General features: G+C 35.5%; 2 protein-coding genes across 2 annotated transcripts in view; one reads left to right on the top strand and one right to left on the bottom strand.

Moving 5' to 3' along the window:
• The window catches only part of LOC137243056 (parkin coregulated gene protein homolog), a 50,093-nt gene extending 48,475 nt beyond the window's left edge, over positions 1-1,618 (top strand). Inside the window, exon 5 of the mRNA XM_067770228.1 lies at positions 1,352-1,618. Within this exon, the coding sequence (XP_067626329.1) occupies positions 1,352-1,512 (161 nt within the window). The 3' untranslated portion in view covers positions 1,513-1,618. The remainder of the gene's footprint in view (positions 1-1,351) is intronic.
• Positions 1,619-3,843: 2,225 nt separating this feature from the next.
• Positions 3,844-13,867, bottom strand: LOC137243059 (uncharacterized). The gene is made up of 4 exons (XM_067770230.1): positions 13,437-13,867; positions 6,538-6,681; positions 5,670-5,805; positions 3,844-4,068 (listed from the first exon to the last, which is right to left on the bottom strand). Exons 1-4 carry the CDS (start codon positions 13,600-13,602, stop codon positions 3,984-3,986), a joined length of 531 nt encoding a protein of 176 aa, XP_067626331.1. The 5' UTR covers positions 13,603-13,867; the 3' UTR covers positions 3,844-3,983.
• Positions 13,868-18,968: the final 5,101 nt, after the last annotated feature.

Below are 18,968 nucleotides of genomic sequence, written 5' to 3'. Positions count from 1 at the left end.
TCTGGCAAGCGCTCCGATTGTATTTCTGCCATGAAAAGCTCTCAGTGAAAACTCATCTGCCTTGCAGATGCCGTTCGGAGTCGGCATAAAACATGTAGGTCCCGTCCGGCCAATTTGTAGGGAAAAATCAAGAGGAGCACGACGCGAATTGGAAGAGAAGCTCGGCCTTAGATCTCTTCGGAGGTTATCGCGCCTTACATTTATTTTTTTTATTTATTTTATATTATATTATATTATATTATATTATATTATATTGTCATATTTGCTGATTCTCGCACTATACTTCCGACAATTCGGTTTGGATTCGGTTACCGAACAGTTAAGACTGTCGCTCAAATTCCGGTTCGGCTAAAAAACGTGTCGAACATCCGAACTTTTCTAAAGATTACAGCTTTTAACTTGAATTTTTTGGTATGGTGACTGTGAAGTCATCATTTACAGGGATTATGCTAGTATATGAGCACAGGGTTATATCGTGTTACTATCTTGATTAGAGTTTAACACCCCCAGCGGTTTAGGGGGCTTAGAATATACCCACGGTAGGTATGCCTGTCGTAAGAGGGACTAAAATACCAAATTGTTTCAAGGGACTGAGAAACGGGACATTAATCCTTAATGAAGTTTTTCATATAGATGCGTTCAACGCAATCTAATGCATTAGACATTAACATAGGTCGGGAAATATTATCACTTCTGGAAACTAATAAGCTGTGCATTCGAAAGCGAAAGAAAAAAGGTTGAAATCAACATAATTCTCTTCTTCAAAGCGGAGAATATAGAAGTGGGAATATTAGGAGAAGACTTTTTACAGAGAGAAACGATAAAGCACGTTATCAGAGAATATATTGCCTTCAGTACTTTATAAGTTGACTTAACAGTGGTGATTAAGACTCTAAGGGTTCCACATTAGCCCTAATACATATTACATACTAGAAAACCAGACGTTTCTTTTCCTGCTAAGCTTTAATTTACAAACATCATTTTAATAAAAATTAAAGAAGTTTCTTTCGCTAATTCTTCCTGCCATATCACTTTTTACACTTCCTGTCCCTTCCTCTTTATATCTTTTCCACTCTCTTTCCTTTTATACCTCGCTTTCCCCGGCCTCTCACATACATAACTTATTTCCGTATCTCTTCCCCTCTAACACAAATACGATTTTACCTAACAGATCGGCCCTGACCCACTTCCCGGAAAAAAGGTATCTCAGGAATGATGAAGATTGAAGATTATAAGCTACTTACCTAACAAATTTCAAGCAAAACGAGTTATTAGTCTCCAAATTCGTTGCATTACATACATAGAGATAAGGTATGGATAAAGGCAATAAATTTAACTTTTTTATTTACAGTCAATTGTGGTGATGAGATCGATTATGCTCAACGCGCCAACATGAATCTGGGCGACCTCATCGATGAGACACTACAAATATTGGAGCTGCATGGCGGCGAGGACGCTTTTATCAATATTAAATACATGGTGCCTACCTATGAATCGTGCTATTTGAATTAAATAAATTTTTTTATTACTATACAATATAGATTAATATTTGTTGTTATCTATCTTTACAGCGAAAGAAATGAAGCCAGTAAAATCTAACTGAATTGTAATAAATTTATATTACACGTCTAAATTTTTTTTATCCACTCGTCAAGTTTCACCACTTCATCAGTATTTGTTAAAGCATTCTTCCTTTTTTCCATTTTTGAAAGTAGGCGTGGATATAATCTGATTCGACCTTTCAATACCAATATATCGTCGACGATGCTGTAAAAGCTGCTTACTCCATCCACCAAAAATTTACAGTAGAACGAAAAAGCTCTATTGCATGACAAGTTAAAAAGTATTGAAATTTTATGGAGTTAGCAGCTTTTCATAATTTTGTTGTATTGTTGTGATTCTGGAACACATATTTTTTATTTTACCACCATATGCAGAAATCGTCTCCCATTCGGTTTAAGTTAAATGCGGGGCATCGTCGACGATCTCAATATATGCTAAGTTATTATTATTATTATTATTTTATTTATTACGGCCAAAAAAGCCTAATTCATTGTATAGTACAATTTGCAAAATTCATAATTGTTTCTTAAAACTATTTCATTAAAAAGAAATGAGTAAATTCATTATTTAACTAGTATTAAATATTTAAATTTTAACAATATAGAAATAGTTTTTCTTTAAACTTAACAACGTTTTCACAGTCTTTTATCTCTGCTGGTAGTTCATTATACATTTTATAGCCTACGTATTCTAAGGTCTTTTTTTCGAACTCGGTTCTTACTTTGGGCAGTCTTAAATTTCTGCTACTCCTAGTTCCATAGTTATGGATCTCATGATTGTACTGTATCCTATCACTCAGATAATTTGGTAACATTCCCTGTGTTATGTAATGTATAAACTTCAAAGAGTAATAACAGATTAATTGTTATGGTGTTAATGGACTGAACTTTGTTGATCTTAAACCTATAGACCATCGGCACTTGGTAAAGTATAGGGGAAAATATCGAGGTATAGTATCGATACTTCACTCAGTACTCACTAGCATCGAGTACGAAATACTCGAGTGTTTTTTGGAAAAGTATCGATACTACTCACTCAGTACTCGTATCGTTCCATCACTTCCAAATTAAGTAGTAAGTTACATAACTTCATTTGAGCTATCTGTCAAAAAGCTGTGAATAGTGCAAATAAAGCTTAATTTATAAAAAAGTTACAACAAATATATTTTCTGCCCGTTTTTATTAACAATATGGAATTGTTTTGTAACTTCAAAGGTAAAGAATCGAACGATCCTAAGAAAAAAAATCGATTTTTCATTACTTAAATAAAAATCGATTAAGAAGCGAATCCAGCACTAGTTTGGACAGTATCAGTAAAATTTGTGTTCGCTGAAAGCATCCATTAATAATTGTTAGTTAACACATGCTCCGTCTACCACACCAAACAGGCCTGGAAAAAAAATTTTCAGAAAAAAGTTTTTTATTTGTATTTCCTTTTTTTTAGCAGAGCTATGGCTGATGAACTTGTTTTTCTGTCCAATTGTGCGAAGTTGATTCAGCAGCTACTTGCGACGGATAAAAATTGACAGAAATATCTATTGAATTGACGCTCAATTCGGTTGATTTCCTCAGTTGTTTTTCTTCAGTGTATCTGTCTTAATTTCAGATCTAGTTGCCCGATTAATGTGATTTTTTGGTTGTATGTGGGTTCTTTCATAACTGATCATTTTAAAATGTGCCTCCCTTTACTACTTCCATTCCTATCTTTGTATGTATATCGGCCGAAAACATACCCTCTACAAAATGGTTAAGTAATGATTAATTTATCAAAATAAGTTTTTCTAGCATTAAAATTTGCGAATTTCAAATTAAATTTCCTCAGCAGAGAGTTATCTACCTGAGATTTAATGGACGACGGCCGTCTTTCCTTAAATTTTCTCTGTTATGTATGAAAATTTAGCGCAATATTGCATTTATACTTCTCCGTGTGAGCAAGCTTATCTCCAGAACTACTAATGCTCGGTTTCCAGTGCGAGTTTAAACTCCAGTTAAAGTTGAACAGAGCTTAACCCTGCCACAATGGCCCTTGAACTAAGTTGAGCAGCAACATTTTATATTATCGTTCACGGTGGCAAGGTTTAACTCTAGTCAGCTTTAAACTCGCGCTGAGAAATCTGGCCTAAATGGATCTTCAGGTGGCTTTCACATTTCGATAGAAGGTAGACCTGTACTTAATATTTTGTTGAAGGATAGGGAGAGCGTATCTCGCCCTCACGAAGTTTGGTAGTCAGTTTTTAAATAAATTACTCATACAAATATGCAAGGAAACACAAGAAAAAAATTTTTAAGAGGTATTTTCTGTTTACTCTTGCATTGTTTCAAAATTGAACTCAATAATATCATACATACAAACAATATCCTATATATATATATTTTTTAACTCATTTCGAGTAAAAAAACGTTTTTAAGTATTCAAATCATTCACTTTGCACGTAAGTCCCATTCCTTTCCCGAACGAAAGCCCATTGCTAAATCTTCAGCAATGGCATAGGATGCAACAGCAATACTGAAACAGAAGAAATGGTTATTAGATTTATATAACTACTATTTGTTGATTCTGAACAGGTAAATGATATTTTGAATAGATATAGTCAGGCACCTCTAGTGGTTGGGCGCGAGGCGGGACTGTATCATCCGGCCTTAGTTACAATTTTCAAAACTAAGTTGGAAAATAAAAACTATATATCCTATTTTATATTATTATTATTATGATTATTATTATTATTAAAAGTAATTTTTAAGGCTAACAAAAAAAGAGAACTTACTGCTATGGCTCTCAGTTAGGTTATATATTGTAACGAATTTACTGAAATTCATTCAGTTTTGTTAATACCGCTATCTTGTTTTACATAACATTGTTTTCTTTAATTTAATTTTGTTTTTTTTCATTTTGTTTAAAGTTATTTGATTGTATTCTACTCAAATATATGTTACATTTTGTTTTATTTTATTTATTTCTCTTTTTAGGAAGTAACGCCCACGGTCCCTGTTACCATTTATAGCCTACTATGCTCACATTTGAATGAAATTGAAAAAAAAAATTTATTACAATAATATAAAATAAAATAAAAAATATTGAAATAAATATATTTTTTTAAACAACCCAAGTTATTAAAAAAAAGCAAAATTAAATTAAAAATATAAATATAAGTAATTGTTTATTGAAAAATAACTGAACTTATTAAAAAAACGTGTCAGCTGTTTTCCTTTTTCGTTAGTATCTCATACAACAAATTAATTATAAATTGTTTATAAAAATTGAACAGTACTGATAAATACTTGTAAGTAAACTCCCAGATAACATTTATGACAAATTTTAAAGGTCAAACTTCTTAAGTTTCCAAATAAAATATACCCTTCTATTTTACTTTATTTTATTTTAATTTATTTTTTAATTGTTTTTTTAATTTATATGTTTGATATTATTTTATTTAATTTCATTTTATTTTATTTTATCTTATTTTATTATAATTTTCTTTATATTTTTTGTTTTATTCTACTTTTCTTATATTTTAATACTTTTTATTTTGTATTATTGTAATTTATTTTTTGCTTCCATTTTATTCCAATGTGTGTATGGAAATGTAAGTTTAAAGAGTTTTTATTTGTTAAGAACAGTCAGTCACTCGATACTTTGGCAACAACAAAGCAACTAATTCATGCCGATTGTTTTGGTTAACTGCATCCTATATATGTATTTATGTGTTGTAGTCACTTTCCATTATTGCGTTTTTTGGAAAGAGAATTAATTATTTTATTTAATGCAATCATTGAAATGAACACAAATACGCCGCGAAAATATATAGAAGGCACTTTTGTATTTGACAAAAAAAGTCAGCGACTACCTTGAGAAAACATTGAGTAATTTGCCAAAGTATCGAGTGACAGCTCTTAAGAAATAAGAACTCTTTGGTAAGGTATATAGAGGGTAACGCCCGCGGGCCTTTATTGCACTGCACCCATAAATATGTATAAATAATATGTGTTTTTATCGTGATATGAATGAACCCGATGCAAAACGCATTTAACCAAAATACAGTACTGCATGCAGTACTACTGCAAACCTAGTTAGGGTTTTATATAAAAAAAAATTAAACGTGCACTTACTGCTGTTGCATTATATAACCTTTCTCCGAAGAATCGTATTCATTGCCTTTGATATTATGAGGGGAGTAACGATTGTAGAATCCCCAAATTGAGTTCATTAGCTTATCATTGTATTTTGCAGGCGTATATTCGGTTACTGAAATTTGCCAAAGAAGAAAATGAAATATTTAAATAAATACAATTGAAAGCTGATAATCGTGTTTAGTCGACAGTCATTTAAGTTGGTGAGTGATATATTCTATTGGCTAAAAATTAGAGACTACGATTTCTTCTGGAACACAAGCGAGATTTTCGAGACCCGAAAAATCGAGAACTCGACTTCTCGCGAGATTCTCGTGTCTCGAAGTACACGCAAATCTTGCGAGCTTCTCGACATAAACTTAATTGTTGTTTCGACAGTATTTATGCACTTGGTTTTTTTTACTTGTGATTTTTTTTTTTTTGTTTGATTATATTGCTTTCCAATGACATTTAACTCAAAACATATTTATTATACATATAATTTTGTTCACAATATTTTATTTTCTTAACGAGGAATCGAGAACGCGGCTACTCGCGAGATTCTCGAATCTAGAAATAATCGTAATACTCGCGAGCTTTTCGACTTTCAATACAGTCGCTGCATTGGCAATACTCTATACATTTCGTTGGTCTTGTGGAAATTTTCGCTTGTGCTCCAGAAGAAATCGTCAGCTCTATATAAAACAGCCAATGAATCGATTAAATTGAATGCCGAAAAGCTCGCGAGCCCTACGTGTAATTCGAGATTCGAGAATCTCGCGAGAAGGCGAGACTCGCGAGAAATCTCTTCTCGAACAAGTTCGAGAAATCGTAAGCTCTACTAAAAATTGATTTTGTATAAGCTTACATTTTTTCTGAGTGTTAATATTTTTGGTATCTTTCTTATCCTTAGCGCTTCTGATGCGAGCAACCAATAAATCTCGATGACGCATTTCACGCAACTTGCATACTGCAAAAGCTCCTTGAGGCAACGCGGCCATTATTGCGCAGGCTATAGAAATTTGTTTTTTTTTAAGAAATACATAAAACAGATAGAAACGTTTATAAAAAGATGCATAAAACAAACATTGCGTTGACAGGCGGATACAATTTTGTTACCATCCCCGAAATAACATAGAAAAGGGTTGCACTTTCCATAAACTCAACTTTGACTCAAATTTTAAGTTATTTCTCTGCAAATAACTATAGAAATTCTGAAATTTTATCACATAAAGGCATATATATAATACTCCTATATCGCTACAAAAGGCTAGGTACATTCCCAAACATCAGAGTGCCGATATATTGCTGTTTAAACGTTTTTGTTTTTGTATTCAATAAATGAATGTACCTAAATTTAAATTTTTTCTTGTCACACTTATGCCGCTATAATTACAAAAATTTTATAGGCTGTTTTGTTTTGATTTCGAATTCAAAATACATTACGAGCATTTTCTATTAGCAATATAGGAGTATTACATATATGCATAAAGGTGAAAATTCATTTGATACCAAGCTAATGATATATGTATACAGCTTAAGTGTGTAATTTGCACCAAACTCTACCGTTTTCTAAAATTCACAGGTGGGACTGAGAAGTCACCTGCCTATGTAAAGGGATGACTTTACTTTCTAATTTCAAACTATAAAAATAGTTCCAAAATAGTATGTACCATATGTTTTAACTAGAAGCTAATATTCAATTAGTACATTAACATAACTTAGCTGTGCTTTTTTTACATGTATATACATACACACTTCAACTTTATATGGACTGCTAAGTGTGTAACTTTCTCTAAACTTATAAAATTATTGCTCAGAAAATTAGTACTGCTAAATTTTAGTATGGATTATACTCAGTTGCAACTGAAATGTGTCTCTTCATTTTATCTCTACACTATTATCCACTTCTACGACCGAAAAGTGTGTGTGTCCACGATTCATTGCAACCGATTTAGCTATAGGTTATACACTACGATCAACAGAGCTGTGTGTCTCCGCTATTCAGAACAACCCTTTTGTAGCGAGGTATTTAACCACTGCCGCGAATCTTCAATAATTGCTTCTTTAACATTATCTAAGTGATGAAAAGGGTATTTTGTTACGAATACACAAAAAAATACGGCTTTTGTTTATTTAAAAAAAAATAAATAAAAGCTCCTTTAAGCTTTAGAAGAACATAATAGCATTGTTTTTTTACATATATATATGTACATCTACATTTGCGGGTAAAAAGAAACGGTTATCATCAGTTAGGTAATGTTTAAGATACCCATCTAGCGGCAATTATTGAAGATTCGCGGGAGTGGTTAAATAACTCGCTAGGAAAGGGTTGTTCTGAATATGCGGAAATATACACCTCTGTTGATCGTAGTGTATAACCTATAGCTAAATCGGTTGCAATATATCGTGGACACACACACTTTTCGGTCGTAGAAGTGGATAATAGTGTATAGATTAAATGGAGAGACACATTTCAGTTGCAACTGAGTATAATCCGTACTGAAATTTAGAAGTACTTATTTCCTGCGCAAAATTTCATAAGTTTAGATAAAGTTATGCACGTCCGTATAAAGTCATTTTACGCTAGATACGTAGATGACATAATATGCGTTTTAACTGCTAATAACGAAGAGCTAGTACCGGGATTCAAGGGGTTGTGTAGCGCAATATATAGCTTCTCCAACCCAATTGTCAACCTCACCTTCGAGCGGCGAATCCCGTTTCACTAACAGACGAGGCTCTGGCGACCCCAAGCTCCTCATGGAACTTGGGGGTGGGGAGGGAGGGATGGCCTGAAGGTTTAATGTGGCCATATAAATCGTTCCCGAGATGGTCGGGCCAGCACCTTAATGGTGTTGTGTTACCGGAGCGTATCGGATCTGTATCCGACAAAGGACCATCACATCGATAACACTCCCCAAAGCCTTCGGGGAGTAACCTAATCGCTACAACAACAACAACAACAAGAGCTAGTACCTTGACAAGAAGCGCGAGAACATAAAATTCACAATGGAACTTTCACAATAAATATTGATACAATTTCAGAAAGATTTAACTACGACATATATAGAAATCCAACTTCCACCGACACAATAATACATAATACCAAAGAGGAAAATATAATAAGAGACGTCACTCGTTACTTTGTATAATGTTTTCGTTATGGTAATTGTAGGTTTTTTTTGGGCGAGATGTGCATAAATGTCTTCTATACATTTTCGTGGGGTATTTGTGTTTATTTGTCTGACTGTATTTAATTAATTAATTAATTCCACAAGTTTACAAATTCAGGTCAACTTTTGGATCTGAGCAGATAAGAGCGATTCTTAACTATATTTGATATGCTGAATTCGAATCTGCATTCAGTTTTTCAAGATTGATTCTAGTTTCCGAGATCTCGCATGATAGCACCATTGTGCTGTTATAGCAGCTTTTAAATCGTGGCACTGCTTGATAAGTAAGTAAAAATGGCAGAATATTCATAAAAGTATGAACATATAACTACGCCGCTCTAAAATAAGTAAATTTATACAGTCCACTAGAATTTAAGATACTATTGTCATACATAACGCATGCAAAACAAAGCTGTATAAGTGGTCATCGGGAGAACGTGAGTACTTTTCCTTTTCAATGCCAGCGCTCTGGAGAGAACCTAAAAACCGTAAAGATGATTGCTACTTTTGTTTAATGAAAGTTACGGGTATAAATGCAAAAAAATTAGCAAAATATAATTATCCTGATGTATCATCAGTATCCAAGCCAGTTCCACGTACTGCTAATGATCCATTGCCAGTTTATCGAAGTATAAGTGCAAACGTCCTGGAAACTTTAACTCCATCACCCCCGAGCAGTGAAAGCGACTTTGTCATGCAAGATGAACTAAGCGATTTGATTCGTGATTTGAATTTGTCCAAACAAAAAGCAGAGTTGCTAGGATCACGGCTGCAGCAATGGAAAAATCTAGACTCTCGAACAAAAGTTACTGTATACAGAAACAGAAATGAGGCACTTCGACCGTTCTTCAAAAAAGAAGACAACATAAGTTTCTGTAACGATATTAATGGTTTATTTAATGAAATGAATGCACCCTACGATCGAAACGAATGGCGTTTATTCATTGATGGTTCCAAATACAGCCTATTAGCTGCTCTTCTCCACAACGGGAATAACAAACCATCTATTCCGATTGCTCATGCAGTACAAACGAAGGAATGCTACGAAACAATGCTGAAGATCCTGTGCTTCATCAAATACAATGATCATAAATGGAAAATATGTGGTGATCTAAAGGTATAAACATTAATTCCAATTAAATCGAAAACACTTATTTTTTATATTATTTCAACAGGTTATTGGCATCTTAACTGGGATGCAATCTGGATTCACCAAATTTTGTTGTTTCTTATGCTTGTGGGATAGCCGCGCAAGTAAACATTATTATGTGAGGAAAGAATGGCAAAGTCGTACTCAATATGAGCCTGGACAGCAAAACGTCTCCGCTGAACCACTTGTAAATCCACAAGACATTTTCCTGCCACCTCTTGACATTAAACTTGGTTTTATAAAGAACTTCGTTAAAGCATTAAACCGTGAAGGACCGGCTTTTCAGTACTTAGTCAAGTTGTTTCCTAAATTGTCATATGCAAAAATCAAAGAAGGAATATTTGTCGGACCTGATATTACAAAACTAATGGCTGATAAAGAATCTGCAAAATGTTTAACGCCCGATGAAGCAGCCGCGTGGGCATCTTTTCAAAATATCGTTCACCACTTTCTTGGTAATCACAAATCCCCTAATTTTGAGGAAATTATTGGCGATATGTTGGAAAATTATCGCAAGATTGGAGCTCGGATGTCTCTAAAGATGCATTTTCTGCATTTCCATCTCGATTTTTTTCCCGAAAACTTGGGTGATAAGAGCGACGAACAGGGAGAGCGGTTACACCAAGATCTAGCCAACATTGAATGACGATACCAAGGATTTTGGGATGAAGGCATGATGAGCGACTATTGTTGGACTCTAATACGCGAAACAGATACTAAACAATACAAAAAGCAAAGTTCCATCAATCTTCATTTCTGATTTGTTACTTTTAAGTTAATAAAATGAATATTATTTGACAAAAATCTTAAAAAATGAATTTATTGACTATATTAAAAACTAGAATCAATCTTAAAAAACGGAATGCAGATTCGAACTCAGCGTCATAAATTGACTTAAAAACCACTTTTAGTTGCCCAGATCCAAAACCGTGTATACTTGTGTTCTCTTTCCAGAAATCACATTTGCATAAGGTGCCTTCACGGCATGGATAAATGCGAGACAATTGAAATTGTCCCTCATGGAAAACATTAGGCATCAATTTTTTTAATTTCCAGCGAGCTGCTCGCCACTCGTAGCAGACTGGTGGCTTTTATTATATTTATCCTCTTTGATAATACCACAAATCACCCCCAACAGCATAAAAATGCAGCATTAAGGCATTTGGTATAAAGACTTGAAAGAACACCTCTTACACCAACGCTCCCCGTGTCATTGTTCTGTATTACAAAATTCTGTAAATTGCAAAAAAAATCTACTTGAACAAAATTCTGCTTTTTTAAAATTCTGCTTTCTAAAATTCTGCATGTTTAATTCCGGAAGTCAAAATTCCGGAATCATGGCATGGCGTAGGCGGTGTGGGATCGGCTAAGGGTTGTTTTTTTAAAGTGCGGCCGAAGGCCACCTACGCAGAAGGGTATACTACGCAGAAGGACATCACCGTGGCGGTAGCCACAGTTATACTACACACCCGGACTTGGCATGGCGTAGCCCAGGGTTATTTTTTATAAGCGCGGCCGAAGGCCGCCTATGCAGAAAGGTGTTTTACGCAGAATTACTGTGCATGGCGCACTTTTTCAGAATAATTACATGACCTTTAACATTGTTAACATTATATTTTAATACAGAATTTTGTAATACAGAATTTTGAAAGCAGAATTTTAGAAAGCAGAATTTTAGAAGCAGAATTTTGTTTTTAGAATTTTGTATATACAGAATTTCGACACCAACCCCACCAAAAGCATATAAGAGAGAGCTTGAAGTATTATAAAAGATTGCTGCAAACAATGGATATAAAAAAGCACTAGTAGATAGGCCAGAAGGACGCATGGAGAACCGAAAAAAAAAATTATGAAAGGAAAATAATAACACCTGGACGAATATGACATAATACTGGAAAAGCAACGTATAAATTGCAAACTTTTTTAAAAAATACAACATTAACACAGCGTTCAAAACATCGAATAATCTAGGGCGAAAACTAAGAACTAACACTAACTCAGACGATCCGTTTAGCAACCACGGCGTATACAAGCTTACCTTCGGATGCCAACATATGTAGTTACATGGGACAAACAGGACGGAAAATAAGAGTGAGGTTCAAAGAACACATTAGACATTACAACAAAAAAAACACGGAGCAAACATCAATAAAACAGTTAGGAACCTTCACATAAAAGCAAAAGGCCGACGTCTGAACGTACTCGAAAACAAGGAAATCTACAAACAGAAAACATTCGACGGTAAAATAATAAACGAACAGATAAATACAATTTCTGACACACTATTTGAGCCTTTAAAACATGTTAACAAGAAACAAAGTAATCACACAGGTACAATAGAAAAAGACACAACAACAAATAAACACAAAACAGTAAACGACTAAAGCAACAAACCCACAAAGAAGCTCAAACGACTAGAATTACTGACTTTTACTTGCTTCAGTCAGCTACACAAATCGATCAGTAAAAACCACCCTCGGTTTTGAATGAACACACAGCACATACATATACCCAAATATACACAAACAACCATTTTGACAATACCTGGTTATGTAGCTACGAACTATAAATACAAGACAAACGACAACAACAGATCAGAACGAAAATCGACACTGATGATGGCACAACGCCGAAACCGGCTTGTCTCCAATCCAAATTTGACAAGGGATGACGGAAAATCGTTCCAATATACATCATTTATCCACCCTGTCAGAATATTAAAAAAGCAAAATGAGTCACTTTTTTTCTTTGTTTTTTTTTTTATTACTTGTTAAAATCTGGCTTATATATTTTCAAATGGTCTAGCATCATTGTGTTGCAAACTTGCGTAAACTATTTTTATAATGCGCTAACAAAGTACACGACTATGCATTTGCTACGTCCTTGCAAATACGCTTCATAAAAAATCGTATTTGTTTTTTCAAATTGAGTAGTAAATCAGCAACTGTCATACAAAACAAAATTTGCAAATTTAAAACGAAGAAATTTGTTCACGACCCGTAGCTTATATTTCACAAAGAAAGGTTTCCTACCTCAATGCACAAAACTCTGAACTCGTTTAATTAATAAATTTGGTAATACCAAATTGGTATCAACTAATTAGCAGATCCATTTTCTATGTCGATTGCTGAATGAAATATCATCCTGTCTCGGCTGTCAGTTCGAAAACGCTCTATGTGCCTATATATCTCATAATTTGTTTTAACAACGCCCGATCTCAGAATTCGGTTGAAGAATGACATAATTCAGAATTTTTTTCATAAACGCCCCGGCTCATTTCAAAACGTGTTGAATTTATGCTGAATTTGACGTAAAATTCCAACCATTGCGTGGATCAAAAATACTTAACAGTACGTTCAGAAAATTAGCACTCAACGATTGACCAACACTTGTGTTCGCTGAAAGCGCGACAACACAACAAAATAACAACTTTTCACTCACCTTCACAGTTTTCCAGTACAAAATCACTAATTATTTTCTTGACAGCCCAAATAAAATCGTTTTTACTTGTCAAGTCACTTTTAAGTAAATCCTTCAAATGATTTTGTATCCTTGTTGAATTCAAAATTAGCTTCAGATCTTTCGCAAAACTTCTTATAACCACCATTCAAATATGGTTTTAGTCTGTCTGCTCAAAAAATTCAAATTTGTTGAATTAAATTCAACACAAAGCTTTGGTGGACGCACTAAACAATGCGTTTAAATCACTAAACTTTGACTAGTTTCTAAATAATACTTGTGAAATAAATATAGTTAATAAGACAAATTGATGGGACATTTGTATGCACTTTTATGTTAAGTTTTTTTATGTATGAAAGGAGCAGCACAAGGAATTATTATATGTTAGAGAGATGTTCAAAATAGAACTGAGATCGTTTATCAATATGCCACTCAGATTTATATGTATACATATGTATATGTATATGTTTTGATTAATCTAACAAATTTTATATAGTAATTTCAATGATAGGAAGTTTCGGTCGCGGAAACGCAAAGCCTATTTATTTAATGGTGGTTGATAAGGCGCAATTGCTTAGGTCTAGGTGTGAGTTTAAAAATGCTGCTCTTGTTGGTGCTCCTTCTATGGAGACAATTGATACGAACTGGGTTATTCCCTGTCTCTTTAGTCGAAACGAGAATTTCTGTAAGGTGCCACAAAGAACGTCAGCCGTTTGAATACTTAGCTCAGAGCGAAACGGGAAAAGATGGTAATTGAAGTTGTAAGTTTAAATATTGTAGTTTCCTTATTGTAGGTGCCCACAACGCATCAAAGAAAAGTCCGGTTAATTTTTGCTCTGAGGTCGTCAAAACTTCTTCCCGATAACTAACACCAGCTAGAGATACTATACCGATATTTTTTTTTAGTTTTAAACGATTTGAAGAGATCGCATTGAAGCAAATTATTCACAATCCTGACGGCAGACATTTTAAAAAATCTTTTCGAAGATGCGCTCTTTGGTACAAAACGATCTATTACTCTCACTTATCCGGCCTTGGGAGGCCTGTAAGCAAGTAGGCGTTTATTCCATTGAGCTGCTAGTGGGAAGCTTCGAAATGCGTTCTTGCAAACTTAGCCTGTATAGATAACAACTACTTGTCCTTACTCAAAGAGCTGAGGCTGAAAACTGTCTGTGCCAATCCAGGTCTGGACTTTATGCTGTATCCTCTTGTTGATCTAGAAAACTCTTGACTTGTGAAATGGGAAACGATATTTTTAGTATCGAGTCGTTTTTCTTCGATATTATTAGGTCTTCCGTACATTGAAATCTTTAGTGGAATAGGGTACCAGATGGACACATTTCAATCGATAAATTGTGTCCCTATCTAGTGTTCCTTCTTTCATTTTCCTTTTGACTTGTTTTATAAAGTTGACCTCCAGCTTAGCTGTTATTAGTGGTACTTCACGGTGAACAAGCATGGCAATTTGCCCTTGGTTATTTCGCGGCATCGGAATCGAACTTGCGCGGAATGCTCCTTGTGCAAACATATGTATGTTGTATGCGTAAGCGGTAATTTGTTGTATAGAGTTGAATACTTATATTTTTCATTGTGGAAAGCGGAAAGAAAAAGTATATCGAGATTTACTTACACATATTCATAAATACAATAACACCTATATCAGTACATATGAACAAGGACGTATCCAGTTCATCGTAAAAGAAGAGGAGGGAAATGTTTTTCCTGAGTTGAGGTTAAGTTAGGTTGAACTGACAGGTCCGTAAGGACCTCACTGACTCACAGACTGAAAGTGTCACCTATACAAATCTTTAGAGCGCGTTCTTAACTGTCTCAGTCGTAGGTGGTTCTAAGATGGCCGCTGCCTTTGATGAAAAGACTTACATAAATTACTGATCACTCATATTATTCTCAAAGTGAATGGTTCCACTACTTTCGAGAAATTAAGCCTTACAATAGAATTTCCATTTGGCCCCAACGGGCAATAAACATATTTATTTAACTTAAATAGGGTTTGTTGGACCGTCAACCCCATTAAAATGATTAGTCGCTATATAAATAAGTAAATTTTGGAACATATTCGAACACACACATCGGCAAAACTGCTAAACTCTTTTTCCAAAATTTTACATTAGATCGAAAAAACGTGTCGTGTTTTACGATACATGATCGAGATCCATTTTTTAAATTCCAATAGCTCTAAATTGGTGATTTATTTGTTATATCTATAAATTAAATTCCTGCTTTTCTTTTCCCAGCATGTGCAAATAAGCTTCCCCCTCTCCATCCGTATTCAAAAGAGCTTTTGAGTGAAGGTGGAGAAGAAGTTATTACCGCGAAGACAGTAATATTTTTGCTAGAAGAATTAACATGTTCCGTTAAGCAAACAAATAAAAAATTTGCCTGAAAGAGAAGCACCATAATACATATTGAGACATATGTACATATTATGTACATTAGACTGGGTCGATTTATTAACCGATATCGCGCCATTGATTTTTCGATAGGATTTGGGCTCAGGAAAAAAAAATTTTCCACTACACATACCCAAAAAATAATTTTCGAGCCTGCAAAAAAAAATGACGAAAGGGTAAATTGTTATGATCAAAACACTCCCCAAAACACAGACAGACTTGAACACGATTTTGGCTGCAATAACTGCTCAAACATCGAAAGTGGCATCTCAGCTGGAATCGCAGGAGACACGTTTAACATCCAAGATGGAAGAACAGAAGACATATATGGTATCCAAGATGGAAATTCAACTGGAAGAACAGAAGACATATATAGCATCCCAACTGGAATCACAGGAGGCACGTATTTCAGAAATGATGTCGCAAGTGTCATCTCAACTGGAAGACCAAAAGACATATATGGTATCTCAATTAGAAGCGCAAGAGACACGTATATCTGAAATGTCGGCAGAAATTTTGGAACAGGTATCATCAAAACTGGAAGCGCAGATGCAAAAATCGCTCAATTTCAGGCAGAAGTCGATGATTTCAAGGGTCGTATGGAGCAGTTACAACTAAATCGCCCAGCTGTTTCAGCGAGTAATCCAAAGGTAAAAACACCATCCTTTGACGGGTCTGTTTCTTTCCAGGTCTTTAAGCTACAATTTGAGAAGACCGCAACAGTGAACAACTGGAATGCTGAATATAAAGTTGCTACACTGTTCATGGCTTTGAAAGGGCCTGCAGCTGAGATTTTACAAACCATTCCAGATGGCGAACGGAACTGTTATGAAGCATTGATGGGTGCTCTAGAGAGACGATTCGGACCTGAGCATAGGAGACAGATATACCAAATGGAGTTACTGAACCGCTTCCAGAAGCCTGGTGAGACATTGCAAGAGTTTGCGTCGGATGTTGAAAGGCTGGCACATTTAGTGAATGCGGACGCCCCCGTGGAATACACTGAAAGGGCTTTATAAATGGCATATGAGACGTTAAAACAAAGCGAGCTACATACGCAAACCCAAAGCCAACATTGTGTAAGCCAGTTTTCAAAGCACGCCGTGTGGAAGTAGAAAGGTCAGAGTGGGTAGACGCAATATTGGAGGCGCTGAAAGGAACGCAAAAGCGGAGTGAAAGAGTTATCAAATGCTTCAAATGCGGAAAGCCTGGTCACATTGCACGTCATTGCGATCTTGGTCCTAATAGTTCCCACAATGTGGGTGGCCGTAAACGCAAAGCTGGAGGAGAGCGTGTCAGATGTAAAGAACGAAAACTTGCCCCAGCTATTGAATGCCCTGTGATATCTGTGTCGCAAATTGGAAGAAAATCGAGCAGTCTTGCCGTCAAAGGAAAGCTGGATGGCAAGGAGTGTGTACTGACTGTAGATACGGGCGCATCTCATTCCTTAATCCGATCTGACTTGGTTAACAGGAGAGTAAAACTGTTACCTGGAGCAAGGTTGCGTACGGTCACTGGCGAGTATAACCAAGTCCAGGGAGAAGTGGTATGTGAAGTCTTGATTGGAAAGGTCACAGTTCTACACAAATGTGTTGTGGGGGAGATCGTTGATGAAGTCATATTGGGAGTGGACTTCTTGGTTGACCATGACATCAAGATCGATATGCAGAGAAGGGTGATGCGTTATAAGAACCAGGATATACCACTTAGCTTCAGTTTGCAGAAAGGTTTCAGTAGTAATCGAGTACTGGTGGAGAAGACTCGACAAAGACCACGAAAGTCAAAGGCAAAGGTTGATAGATCGAATGGATGCACAAAAACGAAGCAACGAATTTCCCAGAAAGAATGCGAGGGTAGTTTCAAGCCGGAGTGCACTACTGTTGTGAAACGTGGGAACGTTACTGATTATGCGAAGCCAATCCGTCAAGCACAAGCGCAGGGCAATTGCCCTGGGGCCCTGAAGGTTTTTGGGGGCCCGGCAAGGCAAGCAGTATTGACAGTACTCTAACTAGGATTTCATAGATACATACATATTTTGTTGATATTGATCGAAAATCCAAAAAATGGAAACTTTCTTGGTATTTTGGAAATGATCACCAATTATTACCCCCTATTGCATGAACATTTGGAGAAGGTGAGGGAATCTCGAAAAATATTCGTCTCCAAGCACATTATTTGTCTGATGGAATACAAAATGAGTTCATAGAAATCTGTGCAAGTCAAGTAATTAGAAAGATAGAAAGCGAGATAAAGTCCGTCAAGTATTACACAGTAATATTGGATGCATATTGAGCAGACTGTTTTTATATTGCGTTATGTTTTATTACACAGGGACTCCGGAAAATGGAAAATCCAAGAACCCTTCTTAGAGTTTGTCGATTGTAACGCAAAAACAGGAGAAGCTATCGCTGAGCTGATTCGTAGCACTCTAAAAAAGCACAATATTCCATTGGATGACTGCCGTGGGCAAGGGTATGATAATGGCAGTAATATGAGCTGTCATTACAAAGGAGCGCAGAGTCATATCCTGAGAGATAACTCCCTGGCAATATTTGCACCTTGTACTTGTCACAGTTTAAATTTATGTGGAGTGGAAGCTGCTGAATGTTGTGCAGAAGTCATCACATTTTTCGGTATTATACAGAAGTTGTATAATTCTTTAGCGCAAGCCCTCAGAGATGGGAAATTCTCAAGGAAAAAACTAATTGCTCCTTGCACAGCATGTCACAAACACGATGGTCTGCTCGTGTGGATAGTGTGAAACCTTTCGCAACTCACATTCCCCAAATTTTGAAAGCTATTGATGAAATCAAGATTTTGAATCTTAGTTCAGTAACAGTAACGCATTTGAAAGGCATTGAAGCATATATGGGGAAATTAGAGTGTATCCTCTTAGCCTCCATTTGGCTCAAAGTGCTGACGGTACTCAACCATCGAAATCTGGTACTGCAAGCTAGAAATGCCACACTGGACGTGGGAACAGAAAATATACGTAGCCTGATTGATGAGTTGAAGAAGTTCAAGGATCAATGGCCGATCATACTTCAAGAATGTAAGGTTCTGGCAGAGAGTATAGGAGTTGTGAATACCTTCGCAGAGAAAA

This window comes from Eurosta solidaginis, chromosome 3, assembly GCF_040869045.1.
Source record: "Eurosta solidaginis isolate ZX-2024a chromosome 3, ASM4086904v1, whole genome shotgun sequence".
NCBI classification, from domain to species: domain Eukaryota; kingdom Metazoa; phylum Arthropoda; class Insecta; order Diptera; family Tephritidae; genus Eurosta; species Eurosta solidaginis.
Note: the sequence above shows the minus strand (reverse complement) of the source record. Positions and strands in the feature narration are given on the sequence as shown.